The 21,386-nt window shown below is 56.8% G+C and overlaps 10 protein-coding genes across 10 annotated transcripts; 6 read left to right on the top strand and 4 right to left on the bottom strand.

Annotated features, from left to right (window-relative positions):
• The first annotated feature begins 857 nt into the window (after positions 1 to 857).
• BCV69DRAFT_3596 (hypothetical protein) lies at positions 858 to 2,931 on the top strand. Its single transcript, XM_025495220.1, has 3 exons — positions 858 to 1,119; positions 1,215 to 1,243; positions 1,332 to 2,931. Exons 1-3 carry the CDS (start codon positions 1,063 to 1,065, stop codon positions 2,743 to 2,745), a joined length of 1,500 nt encoding a protein of 499 aa, XP_025350742.1. The 5' UTR covers positions 858 to 1,062; the 3' UTR covers positions 2,746 to 2,931.
• On the bottom strand, positions 2,711 to 4,302 carry BCV69DRAFT_279513 (hypothetical protein). The gene has a single exon (XM_025491278.1). It carries the CDS (start codon positions 4,272 to 4,274, stop codon positions 3,117 to 3,119), a length of 1,158 nt encoding a protein of 385 aa, XP_025350741.1. The 5' UTR covers positions 4,275 to 4,302; the 3' UTR covers positions 2,711 to 3,116.
• A 104-nt stretch (positions 4,303 to 4,406) lies between these two features.
• Positions 4,407 to 5,393, top strand: BCV69DRAFT_264734 (hypothetical protein). Its single transcript, XM_025490762.1, has 2 exons — positions 4,407 to 4,941; positions 5,020 to 5,393. Exons 1-2 carry the CDS (start codon positions 4,494 to 4,496, stop codon positions 5,214 to 5,216), a joined length of 645 nt encoding a protein of 214 aa, XP_025350740.1. The 5' UTR covers positions 4,407 to 4,493; the 3' UTR covers positions 5,217 to 5,393.
• BCV69DRAFT_3797 (hypothetical protein) lies at positions 5,353 to 6,998 on the top strand. The gene has a single exon (XM_025495235.1). The coding sequence runs from the start codon at positions 5,490 to 5,492 to the stop codon at positions 6,684 to 6,686; it is 1,197 nt and encodes a 398-aa protein (XP_025350739.1). The 5' UTR covers positions 5,353 to 5,489; the 3' UTR covers positions 6,687 to 6,998.
• Positions 6,999 to 7,278: 280 nt separating this feature from the next.
• On the top strand, positions 7,279 to 8,437 carry BCV69DRAFT_3576 (hypothetical protein). The gene has a single exon (XM_025495215.1). It carries the CDS (start codon positions 7,401 to 7,403, stop codon positions 8,289 to 8,291), a length of 891 nt encoding a protein of 296 aa, XP_025350738.1. The 5' UTR covers positions 7,279 to 7,400; the 3' UTR covers positions 8,292 to 8,437.
• Positions 8,438 to 8,983: 546 nt separating this feature from the next.
• On the top strand, positions 8,984 to 9,272 carry BCV69DRAFT_244289 (ribosomal protein L38e; the record flags this gene model as incomplete). The annotated part of the gene is made up of 2 exons (XM_025490102.1): positions 8,984 to 9,047; positions 9,127 to 9,272. Coding segments are annotated over 2 exons (210 nt in total), but the record flags the coding sequence as incomplete, so codon positions are not given.
• Positions 9,273 to 12,107: 2,835 nt separating this feature from the next.
• BCV69DRAFT_241868 (hypothetical protein) lies at positions 12,108 to 12,368 on the bottom strand (the record flags this gene model as incomplete). Its single annotated transcript, XM_025490021.1, has 1 exon — positions 12,108 to 12,368. A coding segment is annotated over one exon (261 nt), but the record flags the coding sequence as incomplete, so codon positions are not given.
• A 4,362-nt stretch (positions 12,369 to 16,730) lies between these two features.
• On the bottom strand, positions 16,731 to 17,942 carry BCV69DRAFT_279506 (hypothetical protein). Its single transcript, XM_025491277.1, has 2 exons — positions 17,201 to 17,942; positions 16,731 to 17,119 (listed from the first exon to the last, which is right to left on the bottom strand). Exons 1-2 carry the CDS (start codon positions 17,462 to 17,464, stop codon positions 16,841 to 16,843), a joined length of 543 nt encoding a protein of 180 aa, XP_025350735.1. The 5' UTR covers positions 17,465 to 17,942; the 3' UTR covers positions 16,731 to 16,840.
• Positions 17,943 to 18,170: 228 nt separating this feature from the next.
• On the bottom strand, positions 18,171 to 19,631 carry BCV69DRAFT_279504 (hypothetical protein). Its single transcript, XM_025491276.1, has 5 exons — positions 19,589 to 19,631; positions 19,353 to 19,549; positions 19,292 to 19,328; positions 18,731 to 18,917; positions 18,171 to 18,644 (listed from the first exon to the last, which is right to left on the bottom strand). Exons 1-5 carry the CDS (start codon positions 19,593 to 19,595, stop codon positions 18,608 to 18,610), a joined length of 465 nt encoding a protein of 154 aa, XP_025350734.1. The 5' UTR covers positions 19,596 to 19,631; the 3' UTR covers positions 18,171 to 18,607.
• Positions 19,632 to 19,970: 339 nt separating this feature from the next.
• On the top strand, positions 19,971 to 21,173 carry BCV69DRAFT_279503 (Rpl15bp). The gene is made up of 2 exons (XM_025491275.1): positions 19,971 to 20,051; positions 20,450 to 21,173. Exons 1-2 carry the CDS (start codon positions 19,975 to 19,977, stop codon positions 20,982 to 20,984), a joined length of 612 nt encoding a protein of 203 aa, XP_025350733.1. The 5' UTR covers positions 19,971 to 19,974; the 3' UTR covers positions 20,985 to 21,173.
• The last annotated feature ends 213 nt before the right edge of the window (positions 21,174 to 21,386 follow it).

The following is a 21,386-nucleotide window of genomic DNA, read 5'->3' as shown; positions in this document are numbered from 1 at the left end:
ATTGGACTTCACACGCAGGTGGACCTGGTGTCTCCTCTGCGAGTTATCGTGGGCAGTCTGGTCGCCGGATTGAGACAGCGCTGGTATATGGTCTGTGTTGTGGGTGTATGCGAGGTGGCGTACACCGAGTTGATGTACGTGTCAAGGTATGGCGAGGGGGTGATGGTGAGGACAATGGGAGATGGGGGGGAGGATGACTGGAGCAGCGCAAAAGTCCGGGGGGGGGGGGCGTGAGGGTCAGGAGAATAGGCTATGGCCTGCCGGGAGGCGTCGGTGACGAGGAGCGTGGGAGCGGACTTTGAAAGATGTCTTGCGCACCCAGAAATGGGCGCCTGGCGGGTCGAGGAAAGGCGCACAGAGGCGTGGACACCGCGAGGCAAGGCGTGGCTCACTCTTGCGCCGCCTTGCTCTTGGCAGGCGTCGCAGTGGTAGCTCCTCGCTCCTCCAGCTCCGCCGTGGCCTTTGCTCTCTACTTTGGGTCATCACTCTTACCGACCATCCCTTCCATCCATATTTCCTCCCGCGCAAGCACTTTCCCACCCGGCAATGACATTCCCTTTTGCTCCCTCCCTTGCACCCATATTCGTTCGTCGTCACATCCCACAGCGCTCGCCTGTGGCATTTCGCCGAAGTTTGCCGTCGGGAAATTGACTGTAGCGGAGCATGCAGGACTCAATACATGGCTCGCAGGCAGGTGACACCTCACCCTCTTGCCTGTAGGAACATTGGTGACAGAGGGAGGCACCACCCACCTCGCTCGCCCTCGTCGGTCAGGCGGTCCGATGACCTGAATGCGAGGATCCAGAGCACCTCATATACTCACCTCTTCCCCACGCCGCTCCTCCCTCCCCCCTCCTCCTTCTCTCACGCACCACTCCGTCTCTCCACCTTCTTCAACCTTTACTCTATCTCCTCTGACCCTACATCCCCTCTCCGACACTCACTCTCTACCATTCGTGCTCGCACTCTCACACTCACACTCATTCTCCTTTCTCACCTCAGATCTACACCTCGCCCCGTCATCGGTTCGGTACAGCTCCACCTCCTCCTCCGCCGCCCAAGATGAAGCTCCACTTTGTATTCCTCGCCCTATCCCTCGCCTTGATCCCCTCCACTACCGTGAGTACTGTCCAGAAGAGAGAAACTGGTCGCCCATCGCCCTGTTCTACCCAGATACTGATATCACCCATGTCCCCACCGTCATGACCTTGCAGGCCTTCGAGGGAGGACAGGCCGCTCTCAGGTGAGACCTGCCGTACATGGATCTGAGGAGGCTATTCACTGATTGGCGTTCTTCTCTTCATCTATCATCTTGACCCTCAAACGTCCAGTCAGCGAGACAAACCATCCGGTCAAAGCAACGACGAAGGCTCTGGTAAAATGTCAGGTCTCCAAGAGGCTATGGACGATGCTATGTCTGCCATTCAAGATGCCATGGGCAGCGCCGATGACGGAGCAAGCTCTGGAATGCAACAAGCAGCCGATGAGATGGCCAATGCTCAGGACATCGCCAACCAATTCTTCGGCACCAAGGATAGCGGCGAGGACACCAACGAGGATAGCAACGAGGATTCTAACGAAGACAGCGGCGAGGTCAACAACGACAATGGTAATAGCAAGCGACAGGCTAGCCTGTCTGACGATGCCAAGACTGCTCACAAGGGAGCCTCACAAGACCTCAATGCCGGACTCCAAGGAGGGATGCTAGACCTCAAGTCCGCTCAGCGCACCGCTAATCAGTTCATCGGCAGCAAGAACAAGAGGCAGATGGCACCCCCTGCTGGTGCTCCCGCTCAACAATCTCCCTTCAGCGGCTTCAAGGGCTTCTTCGACCAGCTCTTCGGATCAAAGGGTCAGCAGCCTTCAGCAGCAGGCAGTACTCAAGGCGAGGACAAGCCAAAGGATGCCAAGCCTGAGGCTGCAGACAAGCCCGAGGACGACAAGCGTAAGACTGAAGACAAGCCCAAGGACGACAAACCTCAGACTGAAGACAAGCCCAAGGATCCCAAGTCCGAGCCCCAAGACAAGCCCATGGATAACATGGCCAAGCCCCAAGACAAGCCCATGGATAACATGGCCAAGCCCGCGGATGACAAGACCGTGGCTGAATCCAAGACTAAGGACGGCAAAGTCGAGGCTGATTCCAAGACCAAGAACGGCCAAGTCGAGTCTCAGGATACCAAGATTGACGAAGACAGCAAAGGCAAGGACACCGCACCAGCGTCTCACGATACTAAGTCTGCCAAGGACGCCGTCGGTAGCGCACAAAACCAAGATTCTGCCCAGCCTGCTCCCCTGGCTCGTCGAGGTGTCCACTTCAACAAGCCGAAGCATCAAGCTGCTTTCCACGTCGCCAGGGACATCCCAGAGAAGCGCCGTGCTCGACCTTCTGGCGACAACGCTCATAGGCCTTCTCAGACCAGCTACTACAAGACCAAATCGGTCAATGCTTTCCTCTCTTCCGCTTTCGCTATGGAGACTCAGGAGACAAAGGATGGCCAGAGCTGGCTACACGACATCACTGGCAAGTACGGTCGAGAGGTTGCTGAAAAGCGCCAAGCCTCCGAGAAGGTCAACGCTGGCGAGTCCAGCGCTCAGATCAAGAGGCGAAGGGACCACGACGCCGACAGCTACAAGGAAATGACCAGCAGCGGAGCCATCTCATGCTGTGACGACACCATTGCCAGGATCTTGGCTGCTTTCGTACCCGTCGCCACCTTCGTCCTTATCATCGGACTCTACTAAATGAGTAAACTGCCATCTTCCCGGTCTGCCACATCGGTCAACCTCTTCACAGACGCACCCGTGGCCCGGTCAGATCTCACCTTGATCCTCTGTCAGGCAGCTATTCCCTTTTCGCTTTCTACCCACCATCGCAGTGGTATTCCCCTCCTTCGTCTAGCCTATCTCCTTCTTTGCCAATATACCCTCATACCCTCTTGTAAAGCGGCTGCTCAGCCCCTCTAATGTCTCTCTCTCTCTCGTTCACTGTTAGTTCTTATGGTACCGGAAAGCAATCTATTCTTTGTACAGATTCACTTCGTTGCTCGAGACCGACGTTGGTCTGAGATGGTATGACATTGCTTGAGGTAAGTCGTCGGACATCTTGAGGCTGCTCAAGCATCGTCGTCTTCCTGTTGTGCCCCTACTTCAACTCCTGCGAGGATGGCTCCATCTGTATCCTCCTCCGCGCCCCATCCCCTCCTAATCTCCCTCTTCTGCTCATCTTTATCCCTCCTCCTCTTCTCCATCCTCTCAATAACCTTTGTAGCACTATTGAAGATCCCACCCGTCTGAGCTCCACAAGCAAAGCACTTGGGCGTCTTGCTAAAACGCTTTATGGCGCAAGCAGAGCAAAAGTAGTGTCCACAGCGTGTCTGGACTGGATCTGTGAATGGTTGTCGGCAGAGTAGACAGGCAAAGGGAATCTCCTCTTCGTCGTCGTCTTCATCTGCGTCTTCCTCGCCTGGACCAAGATCGCGCCTAGAGGTAGAGTTGGGGAGGTAGGCGGCTTCCATTTGCCAGCCAGCTAGATAGTCGGATCGATCGTGAAGGAACTTGCACGTATCTCCAAATCCACAGTAGCCCGTCTCCTTGTAATCTTTGCATACGTCTGGCTGGTAATCCACTACGGTCACGGTTCGAATGTTGGTTGGAGCACGGATGGGACCGCGTTGTGTGTATTTGTTTTTGTGGTCGGATTGAGGTAGAGCAGAGGAGTAGGAGGAGAGACCGCGATACACGCCATCGTCGTTCGTACCAGAGCCAGGTGGGGCCGGAGGCTTCTTGGCGGAAGACTCTTCCTCGTCGAACCAGTCCACGCCACGGGTAGCGTCATCTCTGTTGCTTCCCAGCACTCCAGCTCCTCCAGCCTTGACACGAGCCGAGACAGAGGAATATTCGTCCTCTGTTAGTAGCGGGTCATCGCCTTCCTCCTCGGCAGCCTGCTCAGCTGCGAGTCTATTGCGCTTGGCTAGGGAGAAACCGGTGGATTGGATGAGTGGGTTGGAGTAGTCTACCTTGCGCGCTTTTTGGACAACTGTTGGGCGAGACGAGGAAGCGTCGTCGTCTTCGTCATCGTCGTGGTGATTCCTACTAGCTCGACCAGTGGAGGAGGTGGCGGCGGAAGTGGACGCAGCGGAGGAAGTGGCGAAATTGGAGCTGGAGGAGGTGGCGACGGCGGGCGTAGGGCGGGCACGCTTCTTCTTGAACAGGGGAGCAGCAGACGATGTAGAAGACGAGGCTACCGCCGAGCCAGCCTCTGGTGATGCCATTGTATTGTACGGGAGATGAAAGGTGAGGTATGGGTGACAAGGCTCAGAAATGTAAATCTCTCGGTTGAGCCATGCTTTCTTCTGTGCTGCTTCCGCCTTGGCTACACTGCACCTCTTTCCGCTCCTGCCGCTACGCCAGGACCATTACTCTGATTGCATCCACCGTCTTCCTCTCGCGCCTTCTTATCACCAGCTACTGAGCATCGATTGTTCTGGGCGATGCCCTACGCCTCTGCAAGGGACAAGGGTAAAGCTCGCGCTATACAGCCTCTGCAACGGCCAGAAGAGTCTGCGACATCCCCCAGCAGTCACGCCGCCAGCTCTCGCGTTCATCCTTATCCGCATCCGCACCCTCCTCTTCCACCCCAACAACCTCACATGACGATGCCACTCTCACCACCAAAGACTTCCCCTTCTCCTCCTGGCTTACCTCCTTTTCCGGGAGAAGAGCCAAATGACGTCTTCAGCCAGGCAGGACCTTCTCGCCGGCCCATGGAGCACGCGCCGGCGATCAGAGGACCCCCAATCGATGTAGATGCTGTAGAGACATCGTCTACACCTGTAGAGGTGGATCTGGTGGTACAGTGCAAGGCCTGTAGGACCATCGTAGGGGATTCGTCTGCATACGTTGCTGCGAGGAAGGATCTAGGCCTTCTTGTTCTATCCAGTGAGTACCCACACTTAGTGGAAGTCTGTCTGCAGCCATCTGATCCCTGCTCCAATCATACTCTCTTCCGATCTACAGGCGTAGCTCAGCATGTGGTCTTGTCCAATACTCCATCTACGGCTCAGGATCCGGATCTCAACAGTCTGTACATGCCCTTGGAGATCACGTGTGGATCATGCGGTAGTCCTCTGGGGAAAGTGTATAGGATGACCGCTGCTGGATTAGATGAGTTGAGGGATGGGTACAGCTTTGAAAGGGATCGTATCTCTGTGTGAGTATGCGTGTAAGACATCGATCTGCATAGTCCCGGATACTCATCCGATCGAGTCATCGTTCGCTTCTGATCTTGCAGATATCAGCTGGGTACCGGCGTTCGCTCGTCCACGCTGGCGCCTCTACATCCTGATCGGCAGGCCAATCAGAGAGATCAAGACTGGCGGCGGGGACCCACTGGGCCTAATGGATCATCAGAAGACGTTTATTCCCCTCAACAGCAACACCAAGATCGCTCTCCTCCTCCTCTTGCCCACCTTCCGCCCCATGAACGGATGATGGGAGGTGTCCCGCCCACTCCCGGCCAGGGACATCTTCCGTATCACCAGCAAGCCACACCTGGAGGACCAGGACCCTACAGCATGTACAACCGTCCGCCGAGTCTGGTCCCCATGAGGCGAACCCCGAGTATAGCTGCTCCCATGTCCCTACGAGGAAGCGTGGGCCCCATGTCCATGCGAGGCTCAATGACGCCCGGCCCGGGTGCAGGAGCAGGTGCAACTGTAGCCAGCCTGAAACAAAAGGCAATCATGATCGAGATGGGCGATCGAATCAAGTCTTTGGAGGGCGGAATTGGGAGCATGGATGAGAGAGTGCGCAACATGCTGGATGAAAGGATGGGACCTGTGGAGGGTCTGCTGAGGGAGATCATCAGAGGACAGGCAAATCTTGCTGGTGGAGTAGGGAGTGGGAGTGGGAGCGGTAGCGGCAGTGGTAGTGGTAGCAGCGCAGAGAGGACAGAGGATCGGAGACAGCCACCATTGGCTTCGACTACAACGACGACCCCACAGCGTCCACCCCCTTCAGGCCTCAATGGCTCCGCTAGCGAAGGAACAAGCGCAAACCGATCCAGCGCCGTCACTCCCACGGCGAGCAACGGCGGCATGCCCCCGCCCTCGTCTGTACCCCGCAGTGCCGGCAGCTCGAATCGGATACCCAAATCGATGCTTTCGAGTCTGAGTGGGACGCCTTTGCGCAAGAGGATTGTAGATCAGCGAAAGGCGGCGGGTCAATCTCCGGGAAGCGTCGCGACGGAGAGGATACAGTCTGCTCAGGCTCAGACCCAGGTCCAGGCAAATGCAGCTTTCAAGTCTCCAGCGGCGGTGGCCTCCCCACGATCAAATACGCAGCTACAGCCAACAGCGCTGGCTGGTTCTCCTCAAAAGTCTGCCCTAGCTACTTCTGGCGCAGTCCTCCACCACAGAGCAGGCTCACCCTCTCTGGCTGCTCTAGGCCCAATCCCTGGGCAAGGTCAAGAAGCGGGCAACGTCGCGCCTCCTACGGCTCAGTACGAGCACGACGAGCTGGACGGACTGGACAACAGCTTTGATGGTCTGGATGGAGATTTACAGGAAGCTGACGCTGCAGGAGCGACAGTGGAGGGCGGGTTGAACGAAGGGGAGAGGAATGGTGCGTTACATCGGGCTGGAGGGACTGGTGCTGCAAGAGGGAGGAAGAGGAAGGCGGTGTGATGCGTGCGCAAATGGCGGACCGTGCCGTCTGAAGACAGCCGTATGGTGGATCTTGGCATTCGGCAATCGTTACACTATTTACCCTACTGTACAGGTCGGCGATACTCGGGTAACAGCGTGTGGCAGGTGTGTACGTGCCGGGCAGATCTACCCGAAGCAATGATTCCGCCCAGGTCCGTGTCCGTTCGCTCTTGATGGCCGAGCCCAATTGGACCCTCACGTTCCTTTCACTCTCCCCTTTGCACAAGTCGTCATAGTAGCTATCTCTGCTTCCACAGAAACAGAAAGACAACAAGGCGGACAGGAACGAACCAGCCGCCGAACAAATGAACGAACGTGGCGGATCGGATAAGCGCACGTACCACCTTGGCGTATATCCGCTAAGCGAGGGAGGGCAAGCTTGAAGGCAAGAGGCAGGAGGCAGGAGGCACGATTGCTTCTGATTGCGGGGGAGAATGGAGAGTCGGACATGCTCAGAATTGCCGAGGTGGGTGGGTGTCTGGGTCCAGCTGCTCGATGGTTCGCTTGGCAGGGCCCGTGGACGAAAGGAACAGGATGAAGGTGGAGAAGGGGTCCAGCGGTCGCTGCAGTGGGCTGGTACAGGTGGACATAGCGGGGGTCTGATCGACCCCATCTGTACTACCTTTACTCAACCTCAGACCGTCAACTTTAGACCGGTGTAGAACGTCCACAGGCTTCAAGGCGAGGATCAGGATGAGACGCCCCTCGCTGGTGTACAGTCCCTCATCCTCCCGCACCTCCTCACGATCCTCCTCTCCTCCCACGAGCAGCTACTTCTCCTCTCTCACTCCTCTCCATTCTCTCCCTTCAAGTCCACCGCGGAGAACCACAAGGTCGATTCAGCAACTACTGCGTATCTTCACATTCCACCTTTCTCTGGCCTCGGCAGCGCACTACCTCTGTCTGCTCCTCTCACTCCGCCTTCTGCTGCGCTCACCGCGCTTGATCACACTAGCGTTGACGCTTACCCTCGTCCTATCCCTCGAAGGGAGAGCGAGGGCGGAGCGATTGGGTTTGAGGAACACGATGGGAGGGATCCTGGGAGGGGTGGGGCTAGGGTTGGCAGGATGGACCATGAGGGAGACTGCTTTGGAGCGACACTGGCAGTGGGGCTGGAGGGCAAGACAAGAAGAGAGGGAAGAGGACGCCTCGCTTGGCGCAGCAGACTACCTTTCGAGGAGACTTTGCCAAGGTGCAAAGATTGACCTTCCAGGAGGCTCAGGAGACGATCTCGAAGTCAGCATCTGTAGCCTAGGTGCAGGCCTGGGTGAGACCACACTCGCCAAGCCTCAAACGGACGAAGCAGATCGCAGCGAGCTTCATTTGAGGCTCTCAGAGGCTGCTGCGGTCTACACCAAGGGTGAATTTGTCTCAAAAGAGGTCAAGATTGGCGATGCAGGTCTGAGCCTCGAGGGGGTATGTCAGACAAACTCTGGCTGTCGAGAGTTCCCCGCCCATCATCGCCGCGTGTGTGGTCTGGCAGGCCAGTTGTGGGCAGCAGATGGAGGTGTCAGTCCTGCCATCGTAGTCGTCATTCGTAATGATGTCGATGGCTCGAGTATCGCCCTTGCCTGCGCGACTTGAGGTCAATCTACCATGCACCTCGTACCGCCTGTCTGTGGGTGAGGCTCGACCGTATGCGTGAGCCTGATTGTGACCCCGGCTGAGCTTGAAATGCACCGCGCGCTGCCTTGTGTGCTGCGCTTCGCCTCCCACGCCCGCTCGCTCCTGCCGCCGCCGCCGCCCGGCTAGGTCTTCCTCGGAATTTCTACTTCCTGCTACCTGTTCCTCACCTACACGTCCCCCTCACATACTCCTCCAATATGGTGATTATCAGCTACGATGAAGGATGATCGATCGCAGCATACTCTCTCCGATCGACGATGAACCGCTTTCGACCTCGGTCTGAAAAATCAGACATGGTGGTCGCTCTCTAGTCCTCTCCTCTCACGGAAGACTTCTCAGCCTGGGCTCTCGGTCGCAAGACCTCCCCCTCGCCTGGCTCTGTCTCTACCTGCCTCTCTCTAGAGCGCAGGCTGGCCACATCGTCGCTTCAGCATCGTCATGACTGAAGGGAGCAGATCCCCACCCCTCAGCAATCCGTTTGGCCAGTCCATCCGATCCATTGCAAGGGTTACAAGGGTCTGCTTCTTTTAGGAATCGGAGAGGGTTTTCTGCGTTTCGCATACATCCCCACACTCTCCGTTGAACGTTTTTGCTGAATCGTCGTCTCTCTTGTCCTCCCGTCTGGTGGCCGTTTCCTACGCACCTGTTCACAGCCTAAGCAAATCACCGACATCAAGAGCTTCCTCGAGATTGCCCGCAGGAAGGACGCCAGGTGTAAGTAGACAGACGCATTTGCCAGGAGCCACGATCAGCAATCTGATCATTGCACCCCACCTTCTTTGTCCCCCCACAGCCGCCCGGGTCAAGAAGACCGTCAAGGTCAACGGCTCCACCCAGACCAAGTTCAAGGTCAGGTGCAAGACCTACCTCTACACCCTCGTCGTAGAGGACTCGGAGAAGGCTGAGAAGCTGAAGCAGAGTCTGCCCCCTAGTGAGTAGTGAAAGGATCAGCGGTCATGAGCATTTGGACGGGCGGTTACTGGGATCACAGTGACGAGATACTGCGACTTGCGAGAAGATTTCTTGCAATGTCAGACAGGGGGCTAGACCGATGAGGCCGAGAGAGCCTGCCCACCAGCTCAAGCTTCAGCAACAAATCACTGACCTCGCAACCCTTCTCCACCCTTCCGCTTGCAACAGCCCTCAACGTGACAGAGGTTGGCGCCAAGGGCAAGGGCAAGAAGTAAATGGCTGGGAAACATGCATCCCCCCCTCTCACCGCCTTCTTCATTAGCCTTCTTGTGAGCATTGTTTCACCTTGTACAATTTGTTCCCCGTGACTCCTTCATACATCACACATTGTCATCATCAACATCATCAGTACCAGCAGCAGCAGCAGGTCTGTGCGAGTGAGCGTCATCGTCGTCGTAGCCAAGCAATCCTGTGCTTGGGCTCCGATCTAGCAGGTAGACAGGCAGGCAGGCAGGCAGGCAGGCAGGCAGGCAAGGAGAAGAGGTCAAGGTATCATCTCGTTGAGGTGGAAGTCTGAAGGCGACGTGACACATTTGGAAAAACAAGGGGAGAAGAGGTAGAGGCTAAAGGGTGAAGGATAAGAGGAGAGGGGGATGGGGAAGCAATGACTCGTTGGGTAAAAGCGCCCCCCCCCCCCCCGGTGCATCGAAAGATGTACGTACGGTACGATGTAGGTGTACGTAGTGGTGCGAAAAGAGAAGGATGTAATGTCGTGACTCTGCTTCCCCTGTCTCGCCCTGCTCTGCCCTGCCCTGCCCAACCTTCTCTTCTCTCGTGTTGTGTGGGTCTTGGGCCTGTCCTACCCTTTGCCTTGCTTTCCCTGGGCCTTGCACTGGCCTTGTGTGACCACCCGCTCAGCTTTCCTCTGCCTTCTTTCCCCTTTCCAACTTCTGTTGTCCATGCAGAGTCTTCGACTTGTCATCCCCTTCGGTATGGTTCCTCTCCAGAAGAAGGAGGAGGAGGAGGAGCATGCGCAAAGGGTCTTCCTACACCAGCACCAGCACCTCCACCCGCTCCACCATTACCAGTGCCGGTACCGCTAAGAGACTGGTAGCCTTGTCCCCTGTACATCTGTTGTCCCTCGCGCTCCCTCGCCATTTCCCTGTCCCGCTGAGCCTCCCAGTCTCTCTGCCGCTCGCGCTCAAGCTCACGCTCGGCCTCCAAGGTCATGCCGCCCATGCCTCGACCGGAGAGCGGGGCCGCGGGGGCCTCGCGATGGTACGAAGAGTGGAAAGAGGAGGGCATGGTACCAGCGCGGTCCCTCCTCTGCGCTTGGGCTTGAGCTTGGGCTTGAGCGTGCGCTTGTGCCTGTGTTTGAGCTTGAGGGTGAGCATGAGGGTGTGCGAGAGTCTGGGAGCTCGGTAAACGCTCCAAAGGAGGCAGGATTGTCACGCCTTCCGGTACTGGTGCTGGTGCTGACACGCCGGGGCGACTCGCAGCACCCGGACCGACAGGCCCACCACTACTGCCTGGTCGCGATATTGGTCCATACCCGTAGCCAGCACTGGAGGGCTGGCTGAGCCCGCCCGGTGCACCGTGCAGGCGAGGCGAGTGTTGCGTTACTGCGAGATTGCCAGGAGCGGGAGGTGTGAAGACTCGTCTGGGATCAGAGATGCTGCGCTCCCTCGTGTGGTGAAGAGGACGGAGAGGCGCTTGACTCCTTGGAGGATCTTCCTGGTACGCATCGTAGTAGGCCGGGCGCTCGTGCGGCTGCTGCCCTCCCCGATACTGCTGATGGTGCGGCGGCGGATATTGCTGTGCAGGTGGGTATTGTTGCGATGGAGGGGCAGGGCCGTAGGCTGAGCGATGAACTGTCTCACCTCCCAGAGGGCCGCCAGCCATCTCTCGTCTACCCTCGACGACGTAGCCCGAATGAGGGTGAAGCACCGAGGGCCGAGAAGTCGGCTGTGCATTCATCATCTCGTGTTGCTGTCGAGCATGAGACGGTGGATTACCGTACTCTGCGTCTCGGTCCCAGACGTGCGAAGGGACGGCTGTCATGCCAGCAGAGCCCTCCGCTTCAGGCCGCTGACGCTCTTGACTTGACGAGGTATACTGAGGCGGACGTTGCTGATACTGCTGGTGTCGATGGTCGATGCGATTGGCTTGCGCTTCTGCAGCCGACATGTACGCTCTGGGCGGGGGTGACGTGGTCCGTGATGCAGCTAGAGAGCTTGACAATGGCGGCAGCATGTGTGAGCCTTGCGCTTGCATGGCTGGTGCAGGCATCGCTGGACGAGAGTAAGTCGAAGACGGGTAAGCATGCTGATGCGAAAGTTGTCCCCTCGGCTGGGATGTCTCCATTTCTTCCATGTGTGAAGGATGAGCATAAGCTCCATGCCTCGCAGCGCTTTCTGAAGCAGGCGGTGGCCCTGGAGCGGCGTACGGAGGAGCGTCCCTTGCTGTCACACTTGTCGTCCATGCACGAAGGCGGTTGGATGCCATCGTTGGTGATGATGTAATGACGTTGCTGAAAGTGTTGCTCCGCCCACCGCTTCCCCGCATTGACATGTCCGAATTGTTCTGTGGAGAGTAGCCAGAGTGCTGTCCTGTACTGCCGCTCATACGTGTGCTGATTGTAGAAGCTATTGAGCCCTTGTGTCTCGGGTCTACCCGAGGGACGTACTCGTTCGAAGAGGCACCACTGCCCCACCTGTTGCTACGAAAGCGTTTCGACTCGGACTCGCTAGAGTCAATGCGACGAATCATAGGCGGGCGTCGGCCCATGTCGTCGTCACTGCCTTCGTCTTGATACCTGTCATGCCCGCCACCGCCACTGCCAGCGCTAGCGCGCGATGGCCGCTTGCCCCTAGCATTCTTGCGAACACGGACCTTGAGACCTTGCCCAGCGAATGCCCGCGAGAGCTGCGTCGATTCTTCCATTCCAGGAAAGCGCTTTGCAGTGTAGACCATGAAGACGGAAGAGTAAATGGACTTGCAATGGTGGACCTGAGTGCCAATAGTCTCAAATAGACAGAGTTTGAGTCGGTATCTTCCCTCTACGCGAATGCTCAGATCTGGAAAGACGAAGAAGCCTTGGTGAGACCCGTCAATGTCCTTTAGATGGTAGAGGCAGGACACACAGCTGCCTGTCGTGTATCTTGTCTTGCCATCAGCCAACAGGTGAAGCTCCTCGTCCTTTTCCGGATCGGCTAGCATGGCGCACATGAAGTAGCAAGGGTTCTCCAAGTACCAAGCCTTGTCTTCCCATCCTTCTCCTTCCTCAGTGACTACCGGCTCTCCTCGACGTATTTGGGGAAGCTCAGTGTCTCTTGGAGCTGCTGCCTTGACATCTCCCTGTGATGACGGGAATGCCGCCTTGGAAGGGCTTGAGGAGACTGGCCGAGGATGAGTGATGACGCGAAGTTGCACGATGGGTGCCGGATCGATGGGCCGCCGATCAGCCTTCTCTCCCACTCCGCACATACGAGAGTGCTTCGGCTGTTCCCGGATTTGTAGGATATACTCAATGTTCTCTCTGCCCTCGATCACTTGCTGAACAGGGGCATACTGATATGCTAGACCTTCATTGGGCGTTTCTGATAGAGTCGACTGTAGGCCTACTCCCGACTTGGCCGGTGAAGCGCCTTCAGAGATTGGTAGAGAGTCTTCCGAGGTATTGAGAGCCCTGCCTTTCGACCGAATGCGTGAGGAAGATCCTTCTTCGGCTTGCCAGTCTTCTCTTCCCTCGACACCGTCATAATATCGCGGTCGACTATAATCAGGGCGGCCACCTCCCTGTCTAGCCTCTCTCTCGTCGCCTCTCTGAGGCGAGCTTCCGCCGGAGAGGAGGTCAGCAACTGCCATTCCTGAGGCGACACGGGGCATCGATGGGCCAGAGACCGCAGGGTACTGGCCCGTCATCCTCCCAGCGCCTTTGTCAGACGCCAGGCTGGCAGAAGTGTTTCCGTACTTGCCGCTGTGAGCAGACGGTCTGAGTGAAGGATGTGGTAGCAGCCGAGGATATTGTCTTTGATGCTGAGGGGGATGCGTTGACGACCAACCAGTCTGTGTTTGGTGGCTCTGTGGCGAACGGGAAGAGCTATCGCTGATGGAGCGCTTGAGTAGCTTTCTTGCAACGATGGTTTCGTACAAGCCTGAAGGACCGGCAGCTCGAACACTGTGCGGTAGCTGTGATTGGCGAGTCTGCCAGAGCCTCACTTGCGATAGGGCTGCAGCCGAAAGAGGGGGCAGCGGTCGTGGAGCACGAAAGTGTGGATCTGTTTGCCTGTCGTTAGTTTGTACCGGAGAAGCTACTTCTGTTTTGACCCTGACCTCGGCAGGAGGTAGAAGTTCGCCGTCGCTTTCACTCTCTGGTAAGGTCTGAGGCCGCGGATAGAAGGGGTCTGAAGGCGACATCGTGAAGTGCGGGCAAGAGGAGGAAGTGTTGGGTGGTATGGAAGTCGAAGATGTCAGCAGCACGTTCCCCAGATGAACCTGAGGCAGATGGATGATCTCAGTAGCAAAATCGCAAGCTGAAACCCCTTTCGGAGGCCGCACAGGCGAGTCGAGAAGACTCGACTTTCGCAGAGCAATCTGCTGATGCCTGCTTGCCCGTACCTCTAAGAGTAAGCTAGCTAGACTGACTGCAGAGGAGCAAGCGACCTCTTTTGCAGCGAGGGGTGGGGCAGTCGTAATAGCAGCAAGAGGGGGTGCACGAGGGGCACATGCTTGCTCTGGTATTTTTCTCTGGGAAGCATTATACCGGACAGTGCTGCTCCCCTTTGCATCCGCTGCTACCGACCCTTTGATTGATCCTGTGAGCAGGGACAATCACTTTGCAGCCGAGACTGAGCTTATCGAAGCATGTGTACCTTGATCGGAAAAGTCCGAAGAACCAAGAGCCCCCCCTACTCCTCTTTCCTGGCTGCATATATTGGCGATCTCTGTCCCTATCCAGGCACTCACATGTACCTGATCTCTGAAAGCAAGCAAGTCAACACAGCTATACAGCCAAGACTTGCCCTTGTATCCGGCTAGATGCAGACTGTGGAAGTCCGCGATGCTGATGCAGCAAGGACAGAAAGACTCAGGGTGGCAATGATTCCGGTGAGGATACGTAGCCTGTACGGTTCCTGATTGGTGCCTTTAGTGATGAACGGAGACGGAAGTACAACGATGAGATGCTGCGAGCACTAGTGCTGTTGGTGACGAGGATGCTGCTGATGAACTGGACAGATGTGAGATGATGGTGAAAGAGTCTATTGAGGAACCTGCTGCTGATGATGAGGATGGTAACGATGACGATGATGACCCGGGTAGTCTGATGCTGACGATGACGATGACGATGACGAATCTAGGAACGGGAAGATCCGGGGAGAAGGGAAGGCCGAGGTAGATGGAAGAGTGCGGTGACCGGATATCTCCTTCCTGGCAGTGATAGATGGGAGGGGACAGGACCTGTCGGAGTCATGCGCCTGGCTGCAGCCGTGCGAGACAGACAGTGTATGTGTGTGTGTGAGAGCGAGTGCCCCCGTACGGTGCTGTCTTGTATTTAAGCGAAATGCCGAAGATGCCGTGTGGTTAGGGATCTTGGTATTGGCGGCCGTGGAGAGGGAGGTTGGACAAGGAGTAGCAGGCTGACCAGGGGCGGCGAGATGGGCGGTGGTGGTGGTGGTGGTGGTGGGGCTGCTGGTGCGAGTAGAGGGCGTCATTGAGCGGAGCAGCAGCCTCGGTAGGAAGGAGGCCAGTGAGGAAGCGAGGTGCCCTGGGCGTGGCGTGGACTCCCTCGCTTGGTTCGCATCCCGCCCGAGACATGCAATCCCAGACAGACAGACAAGACAAGCATCACCACCCACCCACCCAAGCTTCCGCGGCCGCCTTTGCGCCCCGCCTCGGCCGCTTCTGTCCCGAGGCACCGAAGACACACAGACGTCCTCGCAGAAGAAGAAGGTCTGAATCTAAAGCAATGCATTCACGCCCGCATCGCACCTCGCAAAGGTGGTACCAAACTATACTGCAACTTGCTCTCTTCCTGCACTCTTACATCTATTACCCAGCCACGCAGCTAAACAGCCGAATTCGCCAACCCACTGCTCAGGTACCTCTCTTGTGTACGTCGCCTATTCCTAGACCTGCGCGGGGCAAAGCAATGCAGCCGTCTCGCCTTGGCCTCGCATCCATCTTCCCACGTCTCCTTTGCAGCCCCTGCCCCCCTAAAAAGGCAGTCCGGCGGCGGCAGCGGCGGCAACGGCAGCGGGGCCAGCGGCTATCACCCTCCAGATCCGACACGTCGGCCGGACCTCCTAGGCCGCCCGTGAGTCACTTGAAACCCTGCCGTCTGTCTGTTTGAATGTCAACCTGAATTGGCTGACTGTATGGCTGTTCAGAATCTGTTTCACGCAGTCTGTCTGACAGGAGTCCCAACTCCAATCTTGACTCTTTGGGTGCCTGTGGCCCGCCTGCTCCATCCTCTACCTGGCCACTGTGTCTGTGCACCTCTTCTTCGTAGCACCAGCCGGCGGGCGCGGGTCCCTTGGCACCTCCGCGTTTCTTTTCAAAGTCCCCAAAGCTCCCAACCTCCTTCAACCCCACTCCTCTTGACTGCTCCTTTCCCCTCTTCCTGTCGGCGGAGATCATCGACAAGCGGCGATTCGCGAGCGGGCATTGGGTTCCCGCATCAACTGCAGTGTGCAGTGGGCGGTGAACTCAAGAAGAGCCAAGGCGTGATGTGATGCTCAGTGGGGGGTGAGACACCAGAGGCGCGATGAATGGCCCGGGCGGGCAGAGCGAGTGAGGATCGACGATTGGTCTCCCGAGCTTCAATCGACCGAGAGCGGAGGCTTAGCTAGAAGAAGGCGGAGAGGGGGGGGGAAGGGTGTTAGCAGAGTGACCGAGGGGACACCGAGGAGCGGTGCCGGAAAGTAGCCCGGCTACTTTCTTTATGCGTGGGAAAGCCCGCACTTATTAGCGAGCTGCTCAGAAGAAGACATCATTCGTAGGCTCTCGTTTTTCCTGTGTCGTACCTACGTATGTATGTCCGTACTACTGGCGAATTACATGCTCGAGTGAATTTTCAGAACCTTGACTTGAGTACGCAAGAGGCTGTGTGCCAAGCGAGGGGTCTCGCCCCACGTGGGGAGTCAATCTAGCTTCCTACCCTTCGGTTGGCAGTAGTTTGTCTCACCTAGTCAGGAGCGATCGCCACAGACGGCAGATCAGATCAGATCCATGGTCCTGGGGCCAACGACCCCTCATCAGTCAGCTCGTTTCGCCTCACCCCGAGGTTCTTGGAGGCACAACGTTAATGGCAGCTGAGCGGTATGGCGAAGGCCGATCTTCCAAGGTTTGCTCCTTTTCCGCCATCGAGAGAGTTTCCCCGCGAGGAACTGAGCGCTGGGTCACCGATTAGCCCGCGATTGACGCAGGATCTGGTATGGCGAAACGAAACGAAACGAGGCCAAGACTGTCTACTGATCTTCTTGATCCTAATGACATGGGTGACATTACGAAATACGGGAACTATGTACAGACGCGACGAGGTGGAGGACAAATCAAAGTGTTGGAAGCGAGAAATTCATATCAAGCTCTCGCTTCTAAGCCATCCATTTGCACTGCTTGACCTTGTCAACGAATCGCCTCTTCCTCTGGTCCTCCTTGCTGCTGCTCTTCTTTGATGTCTTTGTCTTCGTGGCAGAAGAGGAGCCGAAGAAGGAGTCCATTGCGCTGGTCAGCTCCTCGACGGTGCAGTGGGGAGCGGGGCCGTTCTTGGCTTCGTCATTGATGTCAAGTCCAGTGTTGTTGAGCCATGAAGCGTGGATCTGCTCGCTACGACTGAGTGGCTGGGTTGGCATCTCGATGCAAGAGCTGAAGGGCTGAGAGGTGAGGTAAAGAGAGACAAGTCAGCAGCTGAATCGAGATGGTGCTCGAGGAGTACGAGGCAATGGCAGACTCACCTTGTCTTCCTTGAGGCTCTGCAGCTCCACCAGTGTCGTCTCGCTCCCATCGTTTGACAGCCTCTTCTCCTCGTCATCCATGTCGCATGTGCTCTTCTCGGTGGAGCCAGCCACGGAAGAGGCGCTGAGCCTGTTCAATGCGAGAGCTCGCTGGCGCTCTCGGCGGGTGGTGCGAGGAGCAGGGGCGAGGATGGTGGTGTCCGAAGAGGAAGAGGGGCCCGCAGGGCAGAACATGAAGGTGGTCGAGGAGATGGAGATGGGCATGGTAGTGGAGAACATCTTGTTTGGTTTGTTGATGGATGGGTGGTTAGCCGTGTGCAATGAGCTAGAAGTAGTGTGGTAGTAGGCGAGAGCTCGTTGGGAAGGCTGGTTGATGGAGTGAAAGATGGGAGTGGTACCGTTTCCCTCCCTGTCTTATACCTCTCTCGCCCTAGCCTGTCCATCATCCTCTCATCCATACTCATCGCGGGGACGACGGTGATGAGATGAGGATAGGATCGATGGGGCTACGCGGGGGATGGGATTGCATTGCCGTCCGTGCCCAGAGAGCAACAGCAAAAGACGAGGTCCTGACACTGCAGCCACGGCGGAGGGGGAGGGGGCACTTCCTCCCTCTTCTCTGTGTGTCACTGGCTAGTCAGTTTGCTCTTACATAGAGTGATGAGGATCCGAGTGCTCTGCTCGCCCCTGTGTCTCCCTTGCTCACCACTAATACCCCTCGTTGTATGCCGCCTGCTCTTTGTACCTGAGGCCTCGCTCGGGCGCAAGCGCAAAAGATCGGCCTTCGATGGCGGCTTCAGAGGGGCCCTGCACACAGGGGGCAGTCGAAGCCACTGGGCGCGGACCTCTGAGCATCCGCGAATGCACGCGACACACTGGCGCTGCCCACTAGCCAATGCTTGAGCCTAGTGTACCTGGTCACTCACGACTTGCAGTCAAGCAGCTCAAGGGCGAGGTAGACGTCAGCGTCCGTAGTTGCGTCGAGAGCTGCGTACGGAAGACTTTGGAGAAGACTGTGTCTAACTAGCAGCAAAAGGCAGATGAAGTGCATCCAGCTCGTCCACAACGCTCGACATCAGCATCCAGACCTCTCCTGCTACCATCTCGGAATGTCACTTGTCCTCTAAATCTGTTTCAATCTTCAACGGTACGTGCTATTTATACCTGACACCCCATTTGCTACTCCACTCTCTCGCGCCTGCAAGTACCTGTGTAATGTGATGATGATTGACGATGACAAGAAGACTCCCGCCTTGAAGACGCTGAGCCTCTCTCCAATCTTCAACAGAATTGGGGGTGTGAGAGCAAGAAGAATACAAGTGAAGGAATATGTCAAGAGAGACCGGTCAAATGCTAGGATGACGGAGCCAGAGATTTTGTTTCGTTTTGTCAAGTGACAAGACGAGTTTAGGCCTCGGTCACTTCACGCAGACGACGGATGGTCCTGAAGAAGGTGGCAGAGGGGAACGGCCGCAACGTAAGCACGAGAATCTCAAAGCATGGCGAAACACCTCCTTGATCAGTACTCACGATCGGACGGTAGCAGCGGCAGTGGTCGACAGAGCCCAAGCACCACCAGCAATGACCTTCTTGCACGACTTGCACTCCCAGATACCAACGTTTGTTCGCTTGACCGAGTCCTTACCACAGAAGGTGCAGGTGTACTTGGAGTGCTGGGAGATTTCGATCTTCTTGACCGATCGTCGCAGCGACGAACCTATGGGAGATGAGGAGGAGAGGCGCCAGGTGAGCCACCTGTCCTATCAAATGCTCTATGCTTCCTTCGTTGCCAGTACATGTGCGCAGCTTCCAGTCCTGCTCATGCTGCCTTCAGCAGCGCCGACATTCTCATGGTAGCGCTATGCTGCAGCAACCATGTTGGACTGCTCTGGGGCAAGCCTGTCTCCTGCCTCACTATGCAGTCTGTCCACTTGTCCGTCTCCTTCTCGAGACATCCTGTCTGACTCCCGCCCGTCGCCCTGCTCTGCTTCCTGCCCTCCATTTCTGCCCTGCTCAGAGACTGCTGTTCCTTCCCTTCACTGCTCTTTTGCCTTTTGACCTCCTTCAATTGAGCTCGAGAATGCTACTCACCGTATCGGGTTCCGTACTTTCCGGTGATTCCGACCTTCTGTGTGCGCTTCGACTATTCCACCAAACCAATCAACAACGTAGCATCAAGATATCGAGAGAATGGTAGCAGATGAGGGCGTGCAGCAGCGGCAATAGGTGTGATGAGGTAGGTAGGTCGAGCAAGGGCAGCGCGGGAGGAGGGGAGGAGCAGACCAAGGGAAATGAGTTCGAACGAAGAGCATAGACGATGGGGGGAAAGAGACAGAGCAATCTGGTCAGCTGTGAAAACAAATGTTGAGCATGCCTGTCGTTGGGTACGTACCATGTTTGTATGAGTATAGGTGGTGAGGTGAGGTTGAGGTGAGGCGTAGGGTGAGGATGCGAATTTCCGAGAAGGATGAGCGGGCGGGGCGGGGGAGGCGGCGCCTGCTGCCCCTCGCCCGACATTCCTCTGCGGTGGGCGGCGTCGCACCGCGCACTGCACGCAGAAGGCCCGCTCCGCCCCTCGCCCCCCCGCCAGGAGCGAATTTGGGCCAAAGTGCAGGCCGGGCGAGAAGCTCACCCGTCCTTCTTCTCTCACACATCGTCCCCCCACCACAAGCAACGTAAGTATCATCCTACATCACAGGCCTCTTTACCCCCCTCATCGCTAGCAGCTTCATCTTAGGCTCACACGCCAACCCTCTCTTCATCTTTGCAGAACCATGGGTGCCTACAAGTATATTCAGGAGCTGCACACCAAGAAGCAGTCGGATGTCCTCCGATTCCTTATGCGAGTCAGGTGAGCATCTCCAGAACAGCGCAGCTGCATAGGAAGGATTGGGGACAAAAAGCTGGAGACGTAGGAAAGCAAAGCAGGACAAGGGAGAGACAGACAGTCAAGGATGTGGGAAGAAGTGGGAGGAGAATGCAATGATGGGCGAGTGTAGGGTCAGACGGGAGAGATCAGAGCTATGGGGTTCGCAAACTCAGACGAACGGCCAGTCGAGGCTGTCTCGACCATAGGCGGAGCATATCGCTACCGGATCGATGTTGGGGCGCTGTAGCGACTACAAGGAGACGTGGGGGAAAGGATCGGATGTAGAGCGCGAATCAGGCCATCGCCAGACCTTACGCTGTGGATATCGCGAACAACCCCTGACCTCTTCTCCTCTCACACTGTCCATTCTTCTTCCGCAGGTGCTGGGAGTACCGTCAGCTCAACGTGATCCACCGAGCCTCCCGACCCTCTCGCCCGGACAAGGCTCGCCGCCTGGGCTACAGGGCCAAGCAGGGCTTCGTCATCTACCGTATCCGTGTCCGCCGTGGTAACCGCAAGAAGCCGGTGCCAAAGGGAGCCACCTACGGTAAGCCCGTCAACCAGGGTGTGAACCACCTCAAGTACCAGCGATCTCTCCGTGCCACCGCCGAGGAGCGAGTGGGCCGAAAGGCCGCCAACTTGCGCGTGCTCAACTCCTACTGGATCAACCAGGACGGTGTTTACAAGTACTTCGAGGTCATCTGCGTCGACCCCCAGCACAAGGCTATCCGCCGTGATGCCAGGATCAACTGGATTGCCAACCCCGTCCACAAGCACCGTGAGGCCCGTGGTCTTACCGCTACCGGCAAGAAGTCGCGAGGACAAGGAAAGGGTCACCGTTACAACCACACCCAGGGTGGAAAGAACAAGTCGATCCGTCGCAGGGACACTCTCCAGCTCACTCGATACCGATGAGCGTTTGGAAGAGCATCGTCTCTGCCTCTCCCCCCTTTTCCCCCTCTCCTCTACTCTCTTCGGTCGTGGCTATCCTCCCCCCATTCCCCCCGCTCTTGCGTTCCTGTTCATCTCACGTGTACTACTCTCACTTTTTCAGTGGTTCAGCGCGAACCTCAGAATTTGAAGCAGCATCGCTCTTCACCAGCACTATCGTTCATTGTGAAAGTCTGTGGTGTGTAGTCGTGTGGATGCCAAGTCACCGTCAGGTATGACTTATGGGAACAAGTACTGGGCATAGTCAGAGTAGAGCCATGTCCCTCCGTGTCCGACGGCACTCCAGCTTCTCGTCCCCTGCTTCTGCCGAAACATCCACCATGCTCATCGTGTCTCGTCTTGTATGCAGCCAAGGTATCCTGCTTG

This window comes from Pseudomicrostroma glucosiphilum (genome assembly GCF_003144135.1).
Source record: "Pseudomicrostroma glucosiphilum strain MCA 4718 unplaced genomic scaffold BCV69scaffold_1, whole genome shotgun sequence".
Taxonomy (NCBI): domain Eukaryota; kingdom Fungi; phylum Basidiomycota; class Exobasidiomycetes; order Microstromatales; family Microstromataceae; genus Microstroma; species Microstroma glucosiphilum.
The sequence above is the reverse complement of the archived record's forward strand: the minus strand, read 5'-3'. Positions and strand labels throughout refer to the sequence as shown.